Source organism: Camponotus vicinus, unplaced genomic scaffold, assembly GCF_025532165.1.
Source record: "Camponotus vicinus isolate PSW18456_S1 unplaced genomic scaffold, iyCamVici1.0 SCAF_7, whole genome shotgun sequence".
Lineage (NCBI taxonomy): Eukaryota > Metazoa > Arthropoda > Insecta > Hymenoptera > Formicidae > Camponotus > Camponotus vicinus.
In genome coordinates, this window is record NW_028141979.1 from 17,830,984 (window position 1) to 17,847,518 (window position 16,535).

Here is a 16,535-nt window from a genome sequence, read left to right on the forward strand (position 1 = left end):
AGTTAAGAACAAATAATAAACACATATTCCATGAACACGAGCAACTAAGATAACTAATGGAAAAAAGTAAAAAAAAAACCATATCATTTATTTGCGCGTTTTTTTATATTTTTTGAGCATGATGCAATACTTTTGATTTCGTACTTATATATCAAATATATTGAAATAATCATAAAGTATTAAATATTATAGCATAATATTAAATTAATATTATATTAATATTACATTAAATATTAATATTATATTAATATTATATTAAATAATAATATTATATTAAATTAATATTATATATGTTAAAAGAAACAAATATTTTTTTTTCAAATATAAGTATTTCGCGAAAGTTTATTTCCGAAACGTGAAAATTATCAAGATTTCAATATTTTTTCACTAATAATAATTTTTTCACTAATTCTATGTCTCACAAATAATAGTTCCATTCTCCATTGATTTTTAAATCTATACGTATTGTTGCGTTTCTGGATCTCATTCCTTTATCAAAGCTATGCCTGTCTCTGAGAGATCGTTTCTGAGCGCGTTATTAAAGGTTTTATTTGTAAAACAACGACAGATACATTAGATTCGAAGCAGCTATCAAATGTGATTGTGTTTAAGACAGTTCTGCTTCTCACATTCGGATTCGAATTGTATTACATTAACAAAGTTACCATTCTCCTTTTTAATCAGTGCTCCATTATTTGTTCGGGCGTGAGAGAATGACATGGTTTGTGAATCTCGAATGGTTGTATTGTGCGCTTCGATGCATATCGAGATCGACCCGTGCATACAACAGTATTTATATTTGTTGTTCTAGATTTATATTTATTTATATTTCTATTTAAGAGAAGAAAAAATTTATATTATATTATTATTTATATATTATTATAGATATTATAAATATTTATTATTTTTACTTTTTTGAATTCTATATCCACGTAATAATTATTAATTGTCAGTTGTACCCTGGTGAAAATTATTTACAGAATATCTCATAAAAATTTTCAGATTTTCTATAAACATTCTCTAAAACTTTCTAAGACAATTTTAAAATTTTCTGTACGAATTTACACACTTTTCAAAAATCTTTAAAAAAGAAATGAACATATTTCATATTTTTACAAATGAATTTTGTTAGAATTTCTTGTATATTTATATGAATGTAAAAAATATGAAGTAAACGAATTTTGTTAAGGAATTTCTTAAATACATAAATGTTGAATATTTTGAGATTTTTTATTCTATAATTTTTCAAAATAATATTAAAAAACCTGAAAATTCATTTATATTATATTATTATTTATATATTACTAGTGCTATCTGTCACTTCCCCCACCCGACACATGGGAAAGACCGCCATGTTGGGAAAACCTATCGCAACGACTCCAACGGCCGCTAAGTAAATTAAAAACGTCTTCAATAAGGCCGGTATTCATAGTCCGATCTTATATTTAAGATTGTCTTAAGTCTGGTCCGAGGTTGACTTAAGACCTCATTCAACCAATCAAATGGCTGCGTAGCATTTCAAGCTCGAACTTAAGACGATCTCAAATATAAGATCGGATTATGAATACCGGCCTAAGAGGCCCATCCCAAACGCCTGAGTTTCCAGACCTGTATATAAGACCATGGCCCTGGGTGCGCCTCCTCCTTATGACATTTTTGAGATCCTGAAATATCCTACTGTCAAGATCATAAATCCTCTTTTATCCTTCCTTCACAAGACTGAAGTGCAAATATAATTGGACCACTCAAACGCTGGTTGAATCAATTTAATTTCGAAATAAAGAAGATATCTGGCAGCATGGGCGAAAAATAATATTGCCCAGTGCCAAAACAGAAAAAGAAGAAGAAGAAACAGGTTCAAATTTACGTGCGCAAAAAAACCCGGCGATCGGTGGTGACCTATAAACAGGAACGATCTGTTAGGATGGAAAGCGAAAGGTATTCACCGCGCGATCGTAAATTGAAGACTTATCTGACGCACAGTCTCATCCTCGTCGTCATTTTCGCCATCCCCGTTGTGTACAAAGCGACGAAAGACGGGATGATGATGTCGTTGATAACGACGTGCCTCGCTACGTCCGTATTCCTCGTGATTTTTCTACTTTGTGACGTAATGCTGCGTCTGTATCAGACGGTCATTTCATTGACGAACATGGATCCGCGGTCTGGACAAAGTTTCTCATCCATCATCAGTCATTACTTTGCTCTGAACACCGCGTCCGCAGTGGTCGTTATCATCGGCGTGTTTTTATTCCTTATCGCGTCGACGATGATCGTTCGGGGATGCCCGTTGAATCACGTATGGGATTTCGGTCCCTACATCTGCGTGCCGTCAATGATATTCTCCTTCTATTTTCTTCTGAGGATAATGGATCTGGCCGAGTGGGAGAGAGGACCGCTGCTCGATCTCGACGTCATGAAAGGTCTGGATTGTGGCACGGGTATGGCCTACAGTTTCTACGGTTATCTCCAATTTATCCTACCGAATCGCGGCACCTCCGATAGCAAGGGCATTATCGAAAAGATTGAAAACTACGAAAACAAGCACGAAGTAACTTTCCCAGTGCACAAGCTGTTTATCGTGATACCATCGTCAGGATATATCTCGCCACACTTAAAGGAGATGTCGGACCAGTGGATGGAGAGTGCGCACGAATTGGAAGAGGAGAAACATGACCGAGCTGGTATAATAGGAAGAACATATCGTAGCAACGCTTACAAGATATATCCTAATGGAAGAGACTCTGGTGCTAGTCCAGTATATGTAGTAGCGGAAGGTGCAACATCATTGCTGACATTCTACGAAGTACAACAGCACAGTCATCCAGAATCTATTGTATACAAGCGATACAAAAACGAGATTACTATGATGTTTTATAAGAAGCTGCGAGAAATTTTGGAACGCGAACCAACTACGAGAAACTTGTGCGAATTAATTTACTACAACGATTATGATTCAAAAGGTGCTAGAGTTAATGTCGCAAAGGTAATCTTACAAAGAATATCTGAAATAACAAGTTCCACATAAATATTAAAAGAAGTTAAATATATATTTTGTGAATTCTTTGTTTGTGATAAGTTTTATATGAGATTATATATATATACTCCTGGACAAAATTAACGCATAATTTTTTTTCACTTTTTCTTTAAAATTTAAATATCAGCTTTTAAAGAAAAAATGAAAAAAAAATTATGCATTAATTTTGTTCAGGAGTATATATATATATAATATATATAATAGTAACTTATTTGATCACATTTGCACTATTTATACATTGGTGCCAAAGATTGTATTATATTGCCTAAGCAGAGAATTTATATATAAAACTTTATATATAATAGGCCTCTTTTCTTTTAGTGAGTAAGTAAAGAGTAATATATCATAAGTGATCAAATTTGTTACAAATATATACAACATGTAACAATGTTGCGCAATTTAAAACTTGTAGTAATCAATTTTTACAATTTTATGTTCACAAATAACATATTCTTGTTCCTCTTTTATATTCTTATTTCGACAATATTAATTAAAAATATTGTAATTGCAATATTATAACTTCTAAGATGTATTTATGTGACAATTTTCTTTTACAAATTAGGAGAATCCAAGATTAACACATGATACAGACAAATTTTATTTCTATATAATTTAAAAATAAAAATTTTAATTTTATTTACAATTTTTATATATATATGCAATCTGATTGAATTAATAATAAAATCATCATAAAATACTTTTGCTCAAAAGTACAATTACAATACTTTTTAGAATTTTTAGAATTAATTAAGTAATTTAGAATTACAATACACTTTTAAAAATTGCTAGAAAAGCAATTTAATTTTCATATTTTATATATTTGTTAAAGATCTTTTTATAATGTATAAAAAATGATAGTAAAATATGTATATCTATGTATAAAATGTGTCATTCATTCGCAGATACAAATTTCTTAAGAAATAGATTACGAAGTTTCAGCAATTCTAAAAGCACGTCTTGATGACCGTTAAACATATGACAACCGTAAAACATATCCATGTACGATTAGTGTCTCCACGTTCACGATCGTACTTTTTATATATAAATATACATATTAAATTCAACAAGAATTAATATCGATAATGAAATAATTTGTAACATATATAAAGCATTTGTTTTGTCACATTTTAATTAAAAAAAATCATACTTTTTAATAAAGCCATCAGCAAAAGGCACAAAATTGAAGCATGTTAGCTATACTTGCACTTGTCATCCGATTAAGTTGACATTCTCGATGGTTACGAACACATTTAAATCGTTATAGGCCGGTATTCATAGTCCGTTCTTATATTCTTATTTAAGATCGTCTTAAGAACCCATTCAACCAATTAATGACCGCATTGCAGTTATTTGATTGGTTGAATGGGTTCTTAAGACGATCTTAAGGTAGCTCCCTCGCCTACTGCTCTAATCAAATGACTACACGAGAACTATTTTGACTTCGTCAGTGTCGGTAACACAGTTAGTGTGTATACCTATATTGCCTGTATATCAGTGTCGTCGTCGTAAACACGCGACTGTATGCCAGTGCTTCAAAACGATCCATTAGTGCAATTTGTGAAAACGAAAGATGAATGAACACTCTCCAAAATCGCAAAAAAAATCAACGCTACATGCAATAAGGATTTCCAGAGGTCGAAGGAAAGGCCAATTTATGAGAAGAAAAGTATATTTGGGGAATGAGAAAAAAAAAGCTTTAAAGAGGTTATGCGAGGTTTGTTTACATATTCTAAAACAATTAAAAAAATTGTCAAGTATAATTGTATTTATTTATTAGAATATGCCAAAAAAATCTCCAGATGTGTTCAAAGTATTTGTTAAAATCAATTTTAAAAAGTAAAATATTTATTTAGAATAAAAAAATCTTGCTTTTATTTGTTCATTCATTTGTAACCCTTCCATTTATCATAATTGGTACGATTCGTTTTTCAAAATTCGCGCGCTTGAGTACAAGAACATGGAGGCCCGACAGACTTCCTCTCATAACCGTGAAACCAATGTTTACTTTCTTTTTTGACAAATATCTCGAAAAAATGGCCGGCTACCTTTATTTTGCAAAGCGGAATTAGAAAGAAGAAGATTTTTTCTACAAGTAAGTCATAGTGTAGTTGCTGAGTTAATTAAATTTTCTTTGTAAAGAGCATGAGCAAATGATTGTGGACCACTCTTCCATAAGAGCCCATGTAAAAAATTCAAAGTTTGAGTTTGATTTTCTCGAGATTTTGTCCGGCTTGGGGCAAAAATAAGGTCACCATTGGATTCAGGGGCATGAAATCTATGAGTATAAACATATTTCGCTTCGTAGTTTTTCGCGAGGGAGCTACCTTAAATATAAGAACGGACTATGAATACCGGCCATAGTAAACGATCGGCAGATTATATTTATTATATGTCCATTTCAAATTGCTCTGCAGATATATAAAGCATTTACTGCTTATTATATATCTTGTGAATTCTTTGTTTGTGATAAGTTTTATATGAGATTAAATATATATATATATATATATATATATATATATATATATATATATATATTATAATACATAATATATTATAATACGTAATATATTATAATACGTAATACAACTTTTGGCACCAATGTATAAATAGCAAATGTGATCAAATAAGTTACTATTATATATTATGTATTATAATATATATATATATATATATTATAATACATAATATATAATAGTAACTTATTTGATCACATTTGCTATTTATACATTGGTGCCAAAAGTTGTATTACGTTATCTAAGCAGAGAATTAACTTTATATATAACGGTCCCCTTTTCTTTTAGTGTAAAGAGTAATATACTATATTATAAGTGATCAAATCCGTTTAAAATATACAGAGTGTCCTAGACCACCCGTACACCCCTTTTCTTTCAAAAACTAAGCATTTTAGAGAAAAACGTTTTCGACAAAAATTGTATGGTTTTGAGGGGAACATAAGATGGTGTCATTGGTTTGACCTTGGATGGCATCGTTAAGGTGAGGTCAAGGACACCTTTAATTTCTTAAATGGAACTACCTATTTTTTATTGCATATTCTTATAGCTTATGTCGAGAGCTTTCCAAAACACTATAATAAAGTATTTTTTCATCAAGTACTTTTCCAGTTATAAGGCTTGAAATAATTTCTTAATTTTACATAAACCATAAAATATCTAGTAAAATATTCATTTTTCGATTATCTTACCTTAATACTTTTATGTACAAAATAATGAGAGGAATCAATTGGTGTAAAGAAAACACATAGTTGTTTTTAAGAATAAATATGGAATTGTTAATTGCAAATTACATATTTTTTCTTAGAAACAACTATGTTTTTTCTTTACACCAATTGATTCCTCTCATTATTTTGTACATAAAAGTATTAAGGTAAGATAATCGAAAAATGAATATTTTACTAGATATTTTATGGTTTATGTAAAATTAAGAAATGATTTCAAGCCTCATAACTCGGAAAGTACTTAATGAAAACTAACTTAATTATAGTGTTTTGGAAAGCTCTCGAGATAAGCTATAAGAATATGCAAAAGCATATAGGGTGTCCCATTTAAAAAGTTGGAGGTGACCTTCACATAACCTTGACAACGCTATTCGAGGTCATAATAATGTTGCTGTGTAATGCGCCACATAAAACCCTATAACTTTTGTATGAAACATTTTTTTAAAATGCGTATTTTTCGAAATATTAAGGGGTTTCCACACTTTTGGCAAACCCTGTATATACAGGGTGTTCCCAGTATCTCTCAACAAAGTAAAACCATAAGTAAATATCGCTAAACTGAACTAAAAAATCCCATATCATTTTGAAAACCACAGCGTAAAATTTCGAGATATTAATGAAAAAAGATCGGCCAATACATGCAAGTATAAGCGCGATTATAATTCTTCAATTAATTTTCTCTCGCGAATAGTTTCTTAGAAAAATTGTCTTTATAAATAAATGCTTCATACGAAAATGGAATAAAAAACATAAACAAGTTTATACTTATTGACTTCTGTCAATATGTAAGATATCCTATGCTACGTATAATCAAGACGATATTTATATAACACTACGTACATTCTATATACTGTCAGGTATGCCGACAGAGCCATCAGATCATGATAGTCTCTTGAAGCGATAAGTACGCGATTGAATGCTTTTGGTGGTAAATCTGATATTAAACCTAGCTAATTCAACTAGTAGGATAAGGCATTAAATATATAATAAAATATTTATCTTTCTTTCTTTAAATGTGCATACAAAATTGTGTGGAGTAACAGGTAACGCTTTTATTTTATAAAAGACTTTCTATTTTATAAAAGATTTTCTTTAATTTTCAAATCGACTAACTTATTTTATTGTAAATATTATTTTTATCTTTTGCATACATTATAGTTAATGAAGAAAATGAAGACATTGACGTTTATACTGTAATAGCATGTTTCGACCATTTTGACATATAGAAAGTGTAAAATTTATAAGCTAAATTTCTTTTTGACATTATAAAATTATTGTGTAATTAATTTTATATTATTGCTATAAAATTATCTAAGCTATATAAAATATTATCTCATTAGCTAAGCTATGAAATTATCTATCTTAAAAACGTATAATATTACCCGTGTTTTGTTTTTAAAATATTTTTTATAATGAATGTCTAGGACCAGTAGGATATATTAATTTGAATGTGTAATGAACGAATAAACAACAAATAATAAAAAATTAACATTTTATTCAAAAACATGTGTTATAAAAATATTAACATAATTGCCTGATTATTTACTTTACTTTAAGTCAAATTTAATTCCCATGCTCTCTATTGCCTATTGTTTTTTCTAATTAACATAATTGTTTTTAGAATTTTGTTGGAATGTTTCATACGATTCGCTACATTATCAAAATTTCAAATATTTGATGATATTTGATTTCCGTTCAGTGTTTGTATGTTTTTAATACGTTTCTTACTTAAGGAACAGATTGATCTTGAAAATAACATGTTAGTAAACATATAGTCCATATCATGTATAAAATCGCGTTGTTCAGAATACACCTTCATTTCTCATACATTTTAATGCTTATATTATATATATATATATATATATATATATATATATATATATATAAATATGTACATTGAAATATGTAATTGTACTAGGACAAATCTTAAAGATAGCTAAATTGAGATAAATAAGAGTTATGTTTATTGTGCTTGTCCTACTGGAATTATCTAAATACATCCTTCATGTCTCCTAATATTCAAGTCCGAAAAAAATATTTCATATGTCATTTTAATAATTTTTATATTTATCTTTTCTAATCATTCCTTTATTTATTAAACTGTATTATTTTAATTTCTTTTTAAATTAATCGTATTTTCTTATGAAGTGTTTTGTAAATTCTCTTGAACGTTTTTTCACACAAAAATCGATTTTATTGCATACTCTTTGTAAATACTTTTGTTTTTATTGAAGAAACGTTTTTTATAGATATCCGAGTGAAATTCAACATGACATTCTTAAAACTATTATTAAGTAATAGTATAATATACCTTGACATGATAGCAACAGCGAGTCATGTGGATGATGAAGAATCAAAAATCAAAGGAATCGATGAAGAATCGAAAATCGCAGTGCGCAGTGTATTAAACAATCCCTAAAAAAATTACCCTTTTAAAAAAAAGGTAAAAAAAGGTGCTAAGTCCGCGTAAAAAACAGTATATGTATTTGCAAAATAGTGTATTATTAACTGTAAAAAACTATTGTAAAAAACCTGTCTCCAAAATAGTGTTATTTTAAAACTGTAAAAAACTACTGTAAAAAACCTATCTTCAAAATAGGATTATTGTAATCTACAAAATAGTTATTTTAATCTGCACAAAATAGTGTTATTTTAAACCGTAAAAAATTGTTCTACAAATTATTTTAATTTTGTGTAAAATTGTATATCCTACAAAAATAATGATATCAAAAAAATTGCGCTAAGTGAAAATAAAAACTTATAAAAATATTTTAACCAAAAAAAGTTATACAAAATAGTTGTTTTAATTTTCTACATTATATCCTAGAAAAATGATGATATCCAAAAATTACGCTAATTGAAAATAAAAACTTAAAATATTTTAACTAAAAAAAATTGTACAAAATAATTGTTTTAATTTCCTACAAATAATATTAAAAAGTTGCGCCAACTGAATAAAAATTTTCACTATAAAATATACATTTCTTTTTTATTTCCAATATTAAAAGAAAAATGATATTAAATGAATTGTAATATATCTATTATAAAAAATCGTTGAAAATATGAACAATCATATACATTGCAATAATCATATGCATATATCCTGAAAAGTTTAATTAAAAAAAAAAAAAGGAAATGATAATACAAAATACAAAATTAAAAATTATTAAAAAAATTAAAAATTAGAAATTAATAAAAAAAAAATAAAAATTTATTTAAAAATTAAAAATTAATACATATAAAAAAATTTTAGTTAAAAAACTTAGCGCTGCTAATTTCATTAGCACATTATTCAACGTAGCAGCGCTAAGTTTTTTAACTAAAATTTTTTTATATGTATTAATTTTTAATTTTTAAATAAATTTTTATTTTTTTTTTATTAATTTCTAATTTTTAATTTTTTTATTAATTTTTAATTTTGTATTTTGTATTATCATTTCCTTTTTTTTTTTTTTAATTAAACTTTTCAGGATATATGCATATGATTATTGCAATGTATATGATTGTTCATATTTTCAACGATTTTTTATAATAGATATATTACAATTCATTTAATATCATTTTTCTTTTAATATTGGAAATAAAAAAGAAATGTATATTTTATAGTGAAAATTTTTATTCAGTTGGCGCAACTTTTTAATATTATTTGTAGGAAATTAAAACAATTATTTTGTACAATTTTTTTTAGTTAAAATATTTTAAGTTTTTATTTTCAATTAGCGTAATTTTTGGATATCATCATTTTTCTAGGATATAATGTAGAAAATTAAAACAACTATTTTGTATAACTTTTTTTGGTTAAAATATTTTTATAAGTTTTTATTTTCACTTAGCGCAATTTTTTTGATATCATTATTTTTGTAGGATATACAATTTTACACAAAATTAAAATAATTTGTAGAACAATTTTTTACGGTTTAAAATAACACTATTTTGTGCAGATTAAAATAACTATTTTGTAGATTACAATAATCCTATTTTGAAGATAGGTTTTTTACAGTAGTTTTTTACAGTTTTAAAATAACACTATTTTGGAGACAGGTTTTTTACAATAGTTTTTTACAGTTAATAATACACTATTTTGCAAATACATATACTGTTTTTTTACGCGGACTTAGCCTTTTTTTACCTTTTTTTTAAAAGGGTAATTTTTTTAGGGATATCACTCTTTTTTGTACTATATGTTAAACATCTTTAAATAAATGAGCAAAGAACCCGCCACCACCCCCGTCATATTTCATTAAAATTCGACGGTCCTCTTTGCTTACTATATATATATTCAAATCCTTCAAACTTCTTTGCTATTCTTATTGCAAAAATAACGGATAATTACAAATCAATATGTCATTAGAAATCTACATTTATTATTCACAATTAATACTTATAAATCCATTAATGAATAATCGTTGCTTTGCTTATCTAATTCATCATTGAATATATAAATGGAACGGAGAAAAAGTGAGTTATTTAATTCTATTTTTAATAGTAAGGAAAATAAAGACAAATTATCAAGAGACACGGTAGTGTTGGCAACTTACCTAAATATTTTTTCACAGTTCATCAAATAATGCAGAATATGAAGCAGTCTTCACGAAATTATTGTTGATACATTACAACATTCTTTTATATGGGACTGATCGAAAGGGTTTTCTATCATTTTTATACAAATATTTTATAACTTATATTATACATTTACAGTTCCAGAAACGAAAAAGAACCAGCAACAATTAATGATAATGAAACTCACAAAAGGTAAGCAATGATTATTAATAATATCTATAAAGATATTTTATAATATAATTTATTATTTTATATATTTTATTTCAATCTTTTATTATAATCTTCTATTATATATGTTTCACGCATGATACTGTTTAACTTTTATTTAAATGTCTTATTATAATTCATATATGTATTATACATACAAATACATATAATTACTCATCGCAATAACTAATGATTGTTATAATACATATATATTACTATATGTTGCATGCGCAATACAAATGCATTATAATAAAAAATTAAAATAGACCATTAAAATTAAAACTAACCATTAGTTGTTGCGATACGTAACTATATGTACTTCTGCGTATAACACATATATATGTATTACAATAAAAGATTAAAATAAAGGTTAACCAAGTATTGTGTGTGCAACTCATATGCATTACAATAAGGATTAAAATAATAAAATATATAAAATAATAAAATATTATAAAATTTTTTATAGAAATGATAGATAACAATCTATTATTTCATTATAAAAATGTTTTATAATCTATTTTAATATTTTATTATCTTAATCTTTTATTATAATGCATATGTATTGCATACCCAATACTTGGTTAACTTTTATTTTAACACTTTATTGTAATACATATTGTAATACATATACAGGGTGACCCATTTTAACTTAGGCAGCCAAATAACTCGAAAAATAAGCAAGATAGAGAAAAATGTTTTAGACAAAAGTTGTATGGTTTCGAGGGGGCCATAAGATGGTATCATTGGTTTGACCTTGAAGAGTCATTTGAAGGTCACGTGAAGGTCACTTCAATTTTTTTAAATGGAACATCCTATATATTTTTGTATATTCTTGTAGCTCATCTCGAGAGCTTTCCAAAACACTATAATTAAGTACATTTTCGTTAAGTACTTTTTGAGTTATGAGGCTTGAAATAATTTCTTAATTTTACATAAACCGTAAAATATCTTGTAAAATATTCATTTTTCGATTACCTTACCTTAATAGTTTTATGTACAAAATAATTAGAGGAATCAATTGGTGTAAAGAAAACACATAGTTGTTTCGAAGAAAAAATATGTAATTTGCAATTAACAATTCCATATTTTTTCTTAAAAACAACTATGTGTTTTCTTTACACCAATTGATTCCTCTCATTATTTTGTACATAAAAGTATTAAGGTAAGATAATCGAAAAATGAATATTTTACAAGATATTTTACGGTTTATGTAAAATTAAGAAATTATTTCAAGCATCATAACTCAAAAAGTACTTAACGGAAAGGTACTTAATTATAGTGTTTTGGAAAGCTCTCGAAATAAGCTACAAGAATGTACAAAAATATATAGGGTATTCCAAAATATATAGGGTATTCCATTTAAAAAAATTGAAGTGACCTTCACGTGACCTTCAAATGACTCTTCAAGGTCAAACCAATGATACCATCTTATGGCCCTCTCGAAACCATACAACTTTTGTCTAAAACATTTTTCTCTATCTTGCTTATTTTTCGAGTTATTTGGCTGCCTAAGTTAAAATGGGTCACCCTGTATATAATAAAAATATAGAAATATATAATAAAAATAGATGACAAAGAATTAATTTTTATTTTAATCTTTTATTGTAATACATAATATAAAAATATTTTATATTGTACAATATATTTTATACATTTCTATTTTCAGATCTAACGAAAAGGAAAATGAAGAAAATCCTAAAAAGTAAGTGTAACACATTATATTATTAATACATATGCGTAAGAAATGATAGATAACAAGGGAATAAAAATTTATTTTACTATTTTTATTGTAATTCACTTATTGTAATTACTTATTTTTTATTGTAATTCATATTTGTGTTGCACACACAATACATATATGCATTACAATAAAAGATTAAAATGAAGATTAATCATTTATTATCTATCATTTCTACTATCATTTCTAAACATATTTTATAATATGTATTTTATATGTTTCCATTCTTTCAGAACCTACAATATGGAAGAAATGGAGCCAGAAATTGAATTGTCGTCCTTTTTACGTGTTGAGGCTGAAGCGGCTTTAAAAGAAAATATAATACTTAAAAAAAAAATACAAAAATTAATGGAAACACAAAAATTAATGGAAACACAAAAAGAATCGCCTCCACCAACGATGGCATCACTACCACCGCCACTGCCGCCGTCAACGTCGTCACCGCTGCCATCGCCGTCAGCGTCGTCACCGCTGCCACCGCCGCCGTCGTCACCGATAACGACAGCGGGGCAAGTAAGAGGTAAATAATTTTGAATTATATAATTGGCACGTTAATTATAAAGGAAAGGAGCTAAATGAATCAGCTATGTTAAAAGTTAATAAATCTATTACATTTTCAGATTTATGAATTTAACATTGCCCAAAGTATTTTTAGCCTTCTATAGAATTAAAATTTGTATTTTCATGAATTTTTGTGTCGTATAAATTATATTTTACAAAAAAAATTTTTAATTCACAAATAATTATTTTTATATTTTAAAAGGCTAAAAGTATTTTGCGTAATGTTAAATTCATGAATCTGAATGTATATATATTAAAATTAGATTTATTAACTTTCAATATAGTTAATCCGTGCAGTTCTTCTTTAAATATTATATTCAAATAAAATAACATTAAAATATTTCTTTTATTGTAGAACAACCGCGTGCACGATGGGCTAGAGCGGGACGGTCGAGAGGACGAGGCCGAGGCTGAAGTTCCAATCCAAGAACCTCAGCCCGTTATAGAAATAATATTTTTAATTTTTATTAATATTTAAATGTGTATGCGTGTGCGTGTGTGTGTGTGTGTGTGCGTGTGTGTGTGTATCATCATACATAGAATATTTTTTATAAATGTGTCTTTTTGTTTTTTCTTTCTATGCTTTGCACAAACTACTTTTTATTTTTCATTTCCTTTTGCAAAGCATAAGCTATTTTTAATTTTGAAAATTTAAATATTCTACGTTATGATGATATAAAAATATGTTTGTATATGTGTACATGCGTGTGCGTGTGTGTATGTAATATCATCATAGCATAGAGTATTTATTTTTTCTTTCTATGCTTTTGCATAAACTACTTTTCATTTTTTTCATTTTTAATTTTCTTTCGCAAAGCATAAGTTATTTTTAATTTTGAAATTTTGAATTTCAATACTCTATGTTATGATGATATAAAAATATGTGTGTGTGTGTGTGTGTACATCATCATAACATAGAATATTTTTTTTTATAAATGTGTTTTTTCGTTTTTTCTTTCTATGCTTTGCATAAACTACTTTTTATTTTTAATTTTCTTTTGCAAAGCATAAGCTACTTTTAATTTTGAAATTTAAAAATTCTATGTTATGATGATTTCTTTTAAAATCGCTTCAGCCTCAACATGTAACGATGACGATAATTCAATTACTGACTCCATTACTTCTTCCATGATTAGTTTGTGCGTGTGCGTCTGTGCGTGTGTATCATCATAACATAGAATATTTTTTATAAATGTGTCTTTTTGTTTTTTCTTTCTATGCTTTGCATAAACTACTTTTTATTTTTCATTTCCTTTTGCAAAGCATAAGCTATTTTTAATTTTGAAAATTTAAATATTCTACGTTATGATGATATAAAAATATGTTTGTATATGTGTACATGCGTGTGCGTGTGTGTATGTAATATCATCATAGCATAGAGTATTTATTTTTTCTTTCTATGCTTTTGCATAAACTACTTTTCATTTTTAATTTTCTTTCGCAAAGCATAAATTATTTTTAATTTTGAAATTTTGAATTTCAATATTCTATGTTATGATGATTTTTTCTTTCTATGCTTTTGCATAAACTACTTTTCATTTTTAATTTTCTTTCGCAAAGCATAAATTATTTTTAATTTTGAAATTTTGAATTTCAATATTCTATGTTATAATGATTATATCAATTGCAATAAAATGAGCATTATATTTTTTCAATGCCATTGCTAGAGCTGTGATGACTATACCAGAACCACTACCTATTTCTAAACAAATCACAGGTTTCATCGCATGCAGAATGTCTAAATCTTCTTCCAAAGTATCTATTAAAAGATACGAATCCTCAGAAGGATCATAAACTGTCTTGAGTTCTTCATCTGATAAATTAACTACTGGAGTTTCCATAATTTATGGTGAAAATTGTAAGAAATTTCTTTTATAAAACTTGCAAAGTAATCAATGTTAAGTAATAACAATCCGCTGCTTCAGCTCTATTTGACATATCCTATAACAAAGAGAATAGTTATGCATAAAAAATAATACTCTTCGCAACTTTTGTACGCAACTTGTAGTACATGATAGAAGCACAATTTTTTATAACATTCCAATAATTATATATGAAAATTGAAAATGATTTTCAAAATGCTCAAGAATTCTTGTAAAATAGGTAACAATAAGATATATATGTTGCTTGTGTAAGTAAATCGCAATTTTTTATCGTTACAATTCGATGAATAAACATATATTTTGCAATAAATAGTACGTACTGTGAAAGAAATATAAGAATAATAAATATACGTAAATTTGCAAGAAGAAACGCGAAAAATAAATGTTACTATTATTGCATGCGCGCTGAACAGAAAACTTGACGTCACCTTGTGGCGCGAATTCTCTCATCCAGTTGATCCACCGTAGGTTTCAAGAGACTCATAAGACCTTCCGTTAATGCATCCCGCGTCGGATTTTCGCAAAAGTCATCTATCTTGTCGTCGATAGATGTATTGTCACTCGCTGTGTCCACGTCCATGTTATAGCTGTAGTGAAGTAGACACTACCGTGTCTCTTGATAGATATATATATATATATATATATATATATATATATATATATATATATAATCTGAAATAATAATATAGATACAATCTAATCTAAATATATAAATGTTATATGTATATTATTATTTTATATAATTACCTGAAGTGACACACTTAACCTTTTAGAACATATTTATAAGCATCGTTAACGCCACAGAGCGCTACTAAGTTAGCTGCCAAGTCCGAGACGCAAGCAACGGGCAACACGTAGTGGAGGGGGTAACGGGCATGTACGCGTAAGCGTACGTGTGAGCTCGGCGCTTCGGCTAGCTTCGGATAATAGAAGAGGACAGAATACAGTTTTCTGTCTCCTTCCTACCAAGCTGGCAACGAAAGACGGGCGACGCTGCTCGCGTCTCGATATCTCAATACGTACGATAGCGTTAAACGTTTTTCTCGTTCAACTTGTTATATTAGATATTTTTTATAACTGATAAATATATTATATATTTGCTAATTGTAAGAAAATATATATTTTTCATATTAAAAAATCAAATCGTATAATTCTTAAAAATGAATATATGTATATATATATATATTCGTTTATAAGAATTATGACATTTAATTTTTCATATGAAAAAATATATCAATATTTTCATACAACTGATAAATGTATAATATATTTATCAGTTAAAAATATATTAAATATATTAAATATATTTAATAG

The 16,535-nt window shown here is 27.3% G+C and overlaps 2 protein-coding genes and 1 long non-coding RNA gene across 3 annotated transcripts; 2 read left to right on the forward strand and 1 right to left on the reverse strand.

The window, feature by feature from the left end:
- Nucleotides 1-1,685: 1,685 nt before the first annotated feature.
- On the forward strand, nucleotides 1,686-3,098 carry LOC145974663 (stimulator of interferon genes protein homolog). Its single transcript, XM_083104641.1, has one exon. The coding sequence runs from the start codon at nucleotides 1,925-1,927 to the stop codon at nucleotides 3,026-3,028; it is 1,104 nt and encodes a 367-aa protein (XP_082960767.1). The 5' UTR covers nucleotides 1,686-1,924; the 3' UTR covers nucleotides 3,029-3,098.
- Nucleotides 3,099-7,159: 4,061 nt separating this feature from the next.
- LOC145974740 (uncharacterized) lies at nucleotides 7,160-13,122 on the forward strand. The gene is made up of 4 exons (XR_014439780.1): nucleotides 7,160-7,200; nucleotides 10,971-11,024; nucleotides 12,706-12,741; nucleotides 13,011-13,122. It is a non-coding gene; the product is annotated as an uncharacterized LOC145974740 (long non-coding RNA).
- LOC145974739 (SNAPIN protein homolog) lies at nucleotides 12,619-16,024 on the reverse strand. The gene is made up of 3 exons (XM_083104761.1): nucleotides 15,969-16,024; nucleotides 15,650-15,893; nucleotides 12,619-15,279 (listed from the first exon to the last, which is right to left on the reverse strand). The coding sequence occupies exons 2-3, from the start codon at nucleotides 15,799-15,801 to the stop codon at nucleotides 15,237-15,239; spliced, it is 195 nt and encodes a 64-aa protein (XP_082960887.1). The 5' UTR covers nucleotides 15,802-15,893; nucleotides 15,969-16,024; the 3' UTR covers nucleotides 12,619-15,236.
- Between the last annotated feature and the right edge of the window lie 511 nt (nucleotides 16,025-16,535).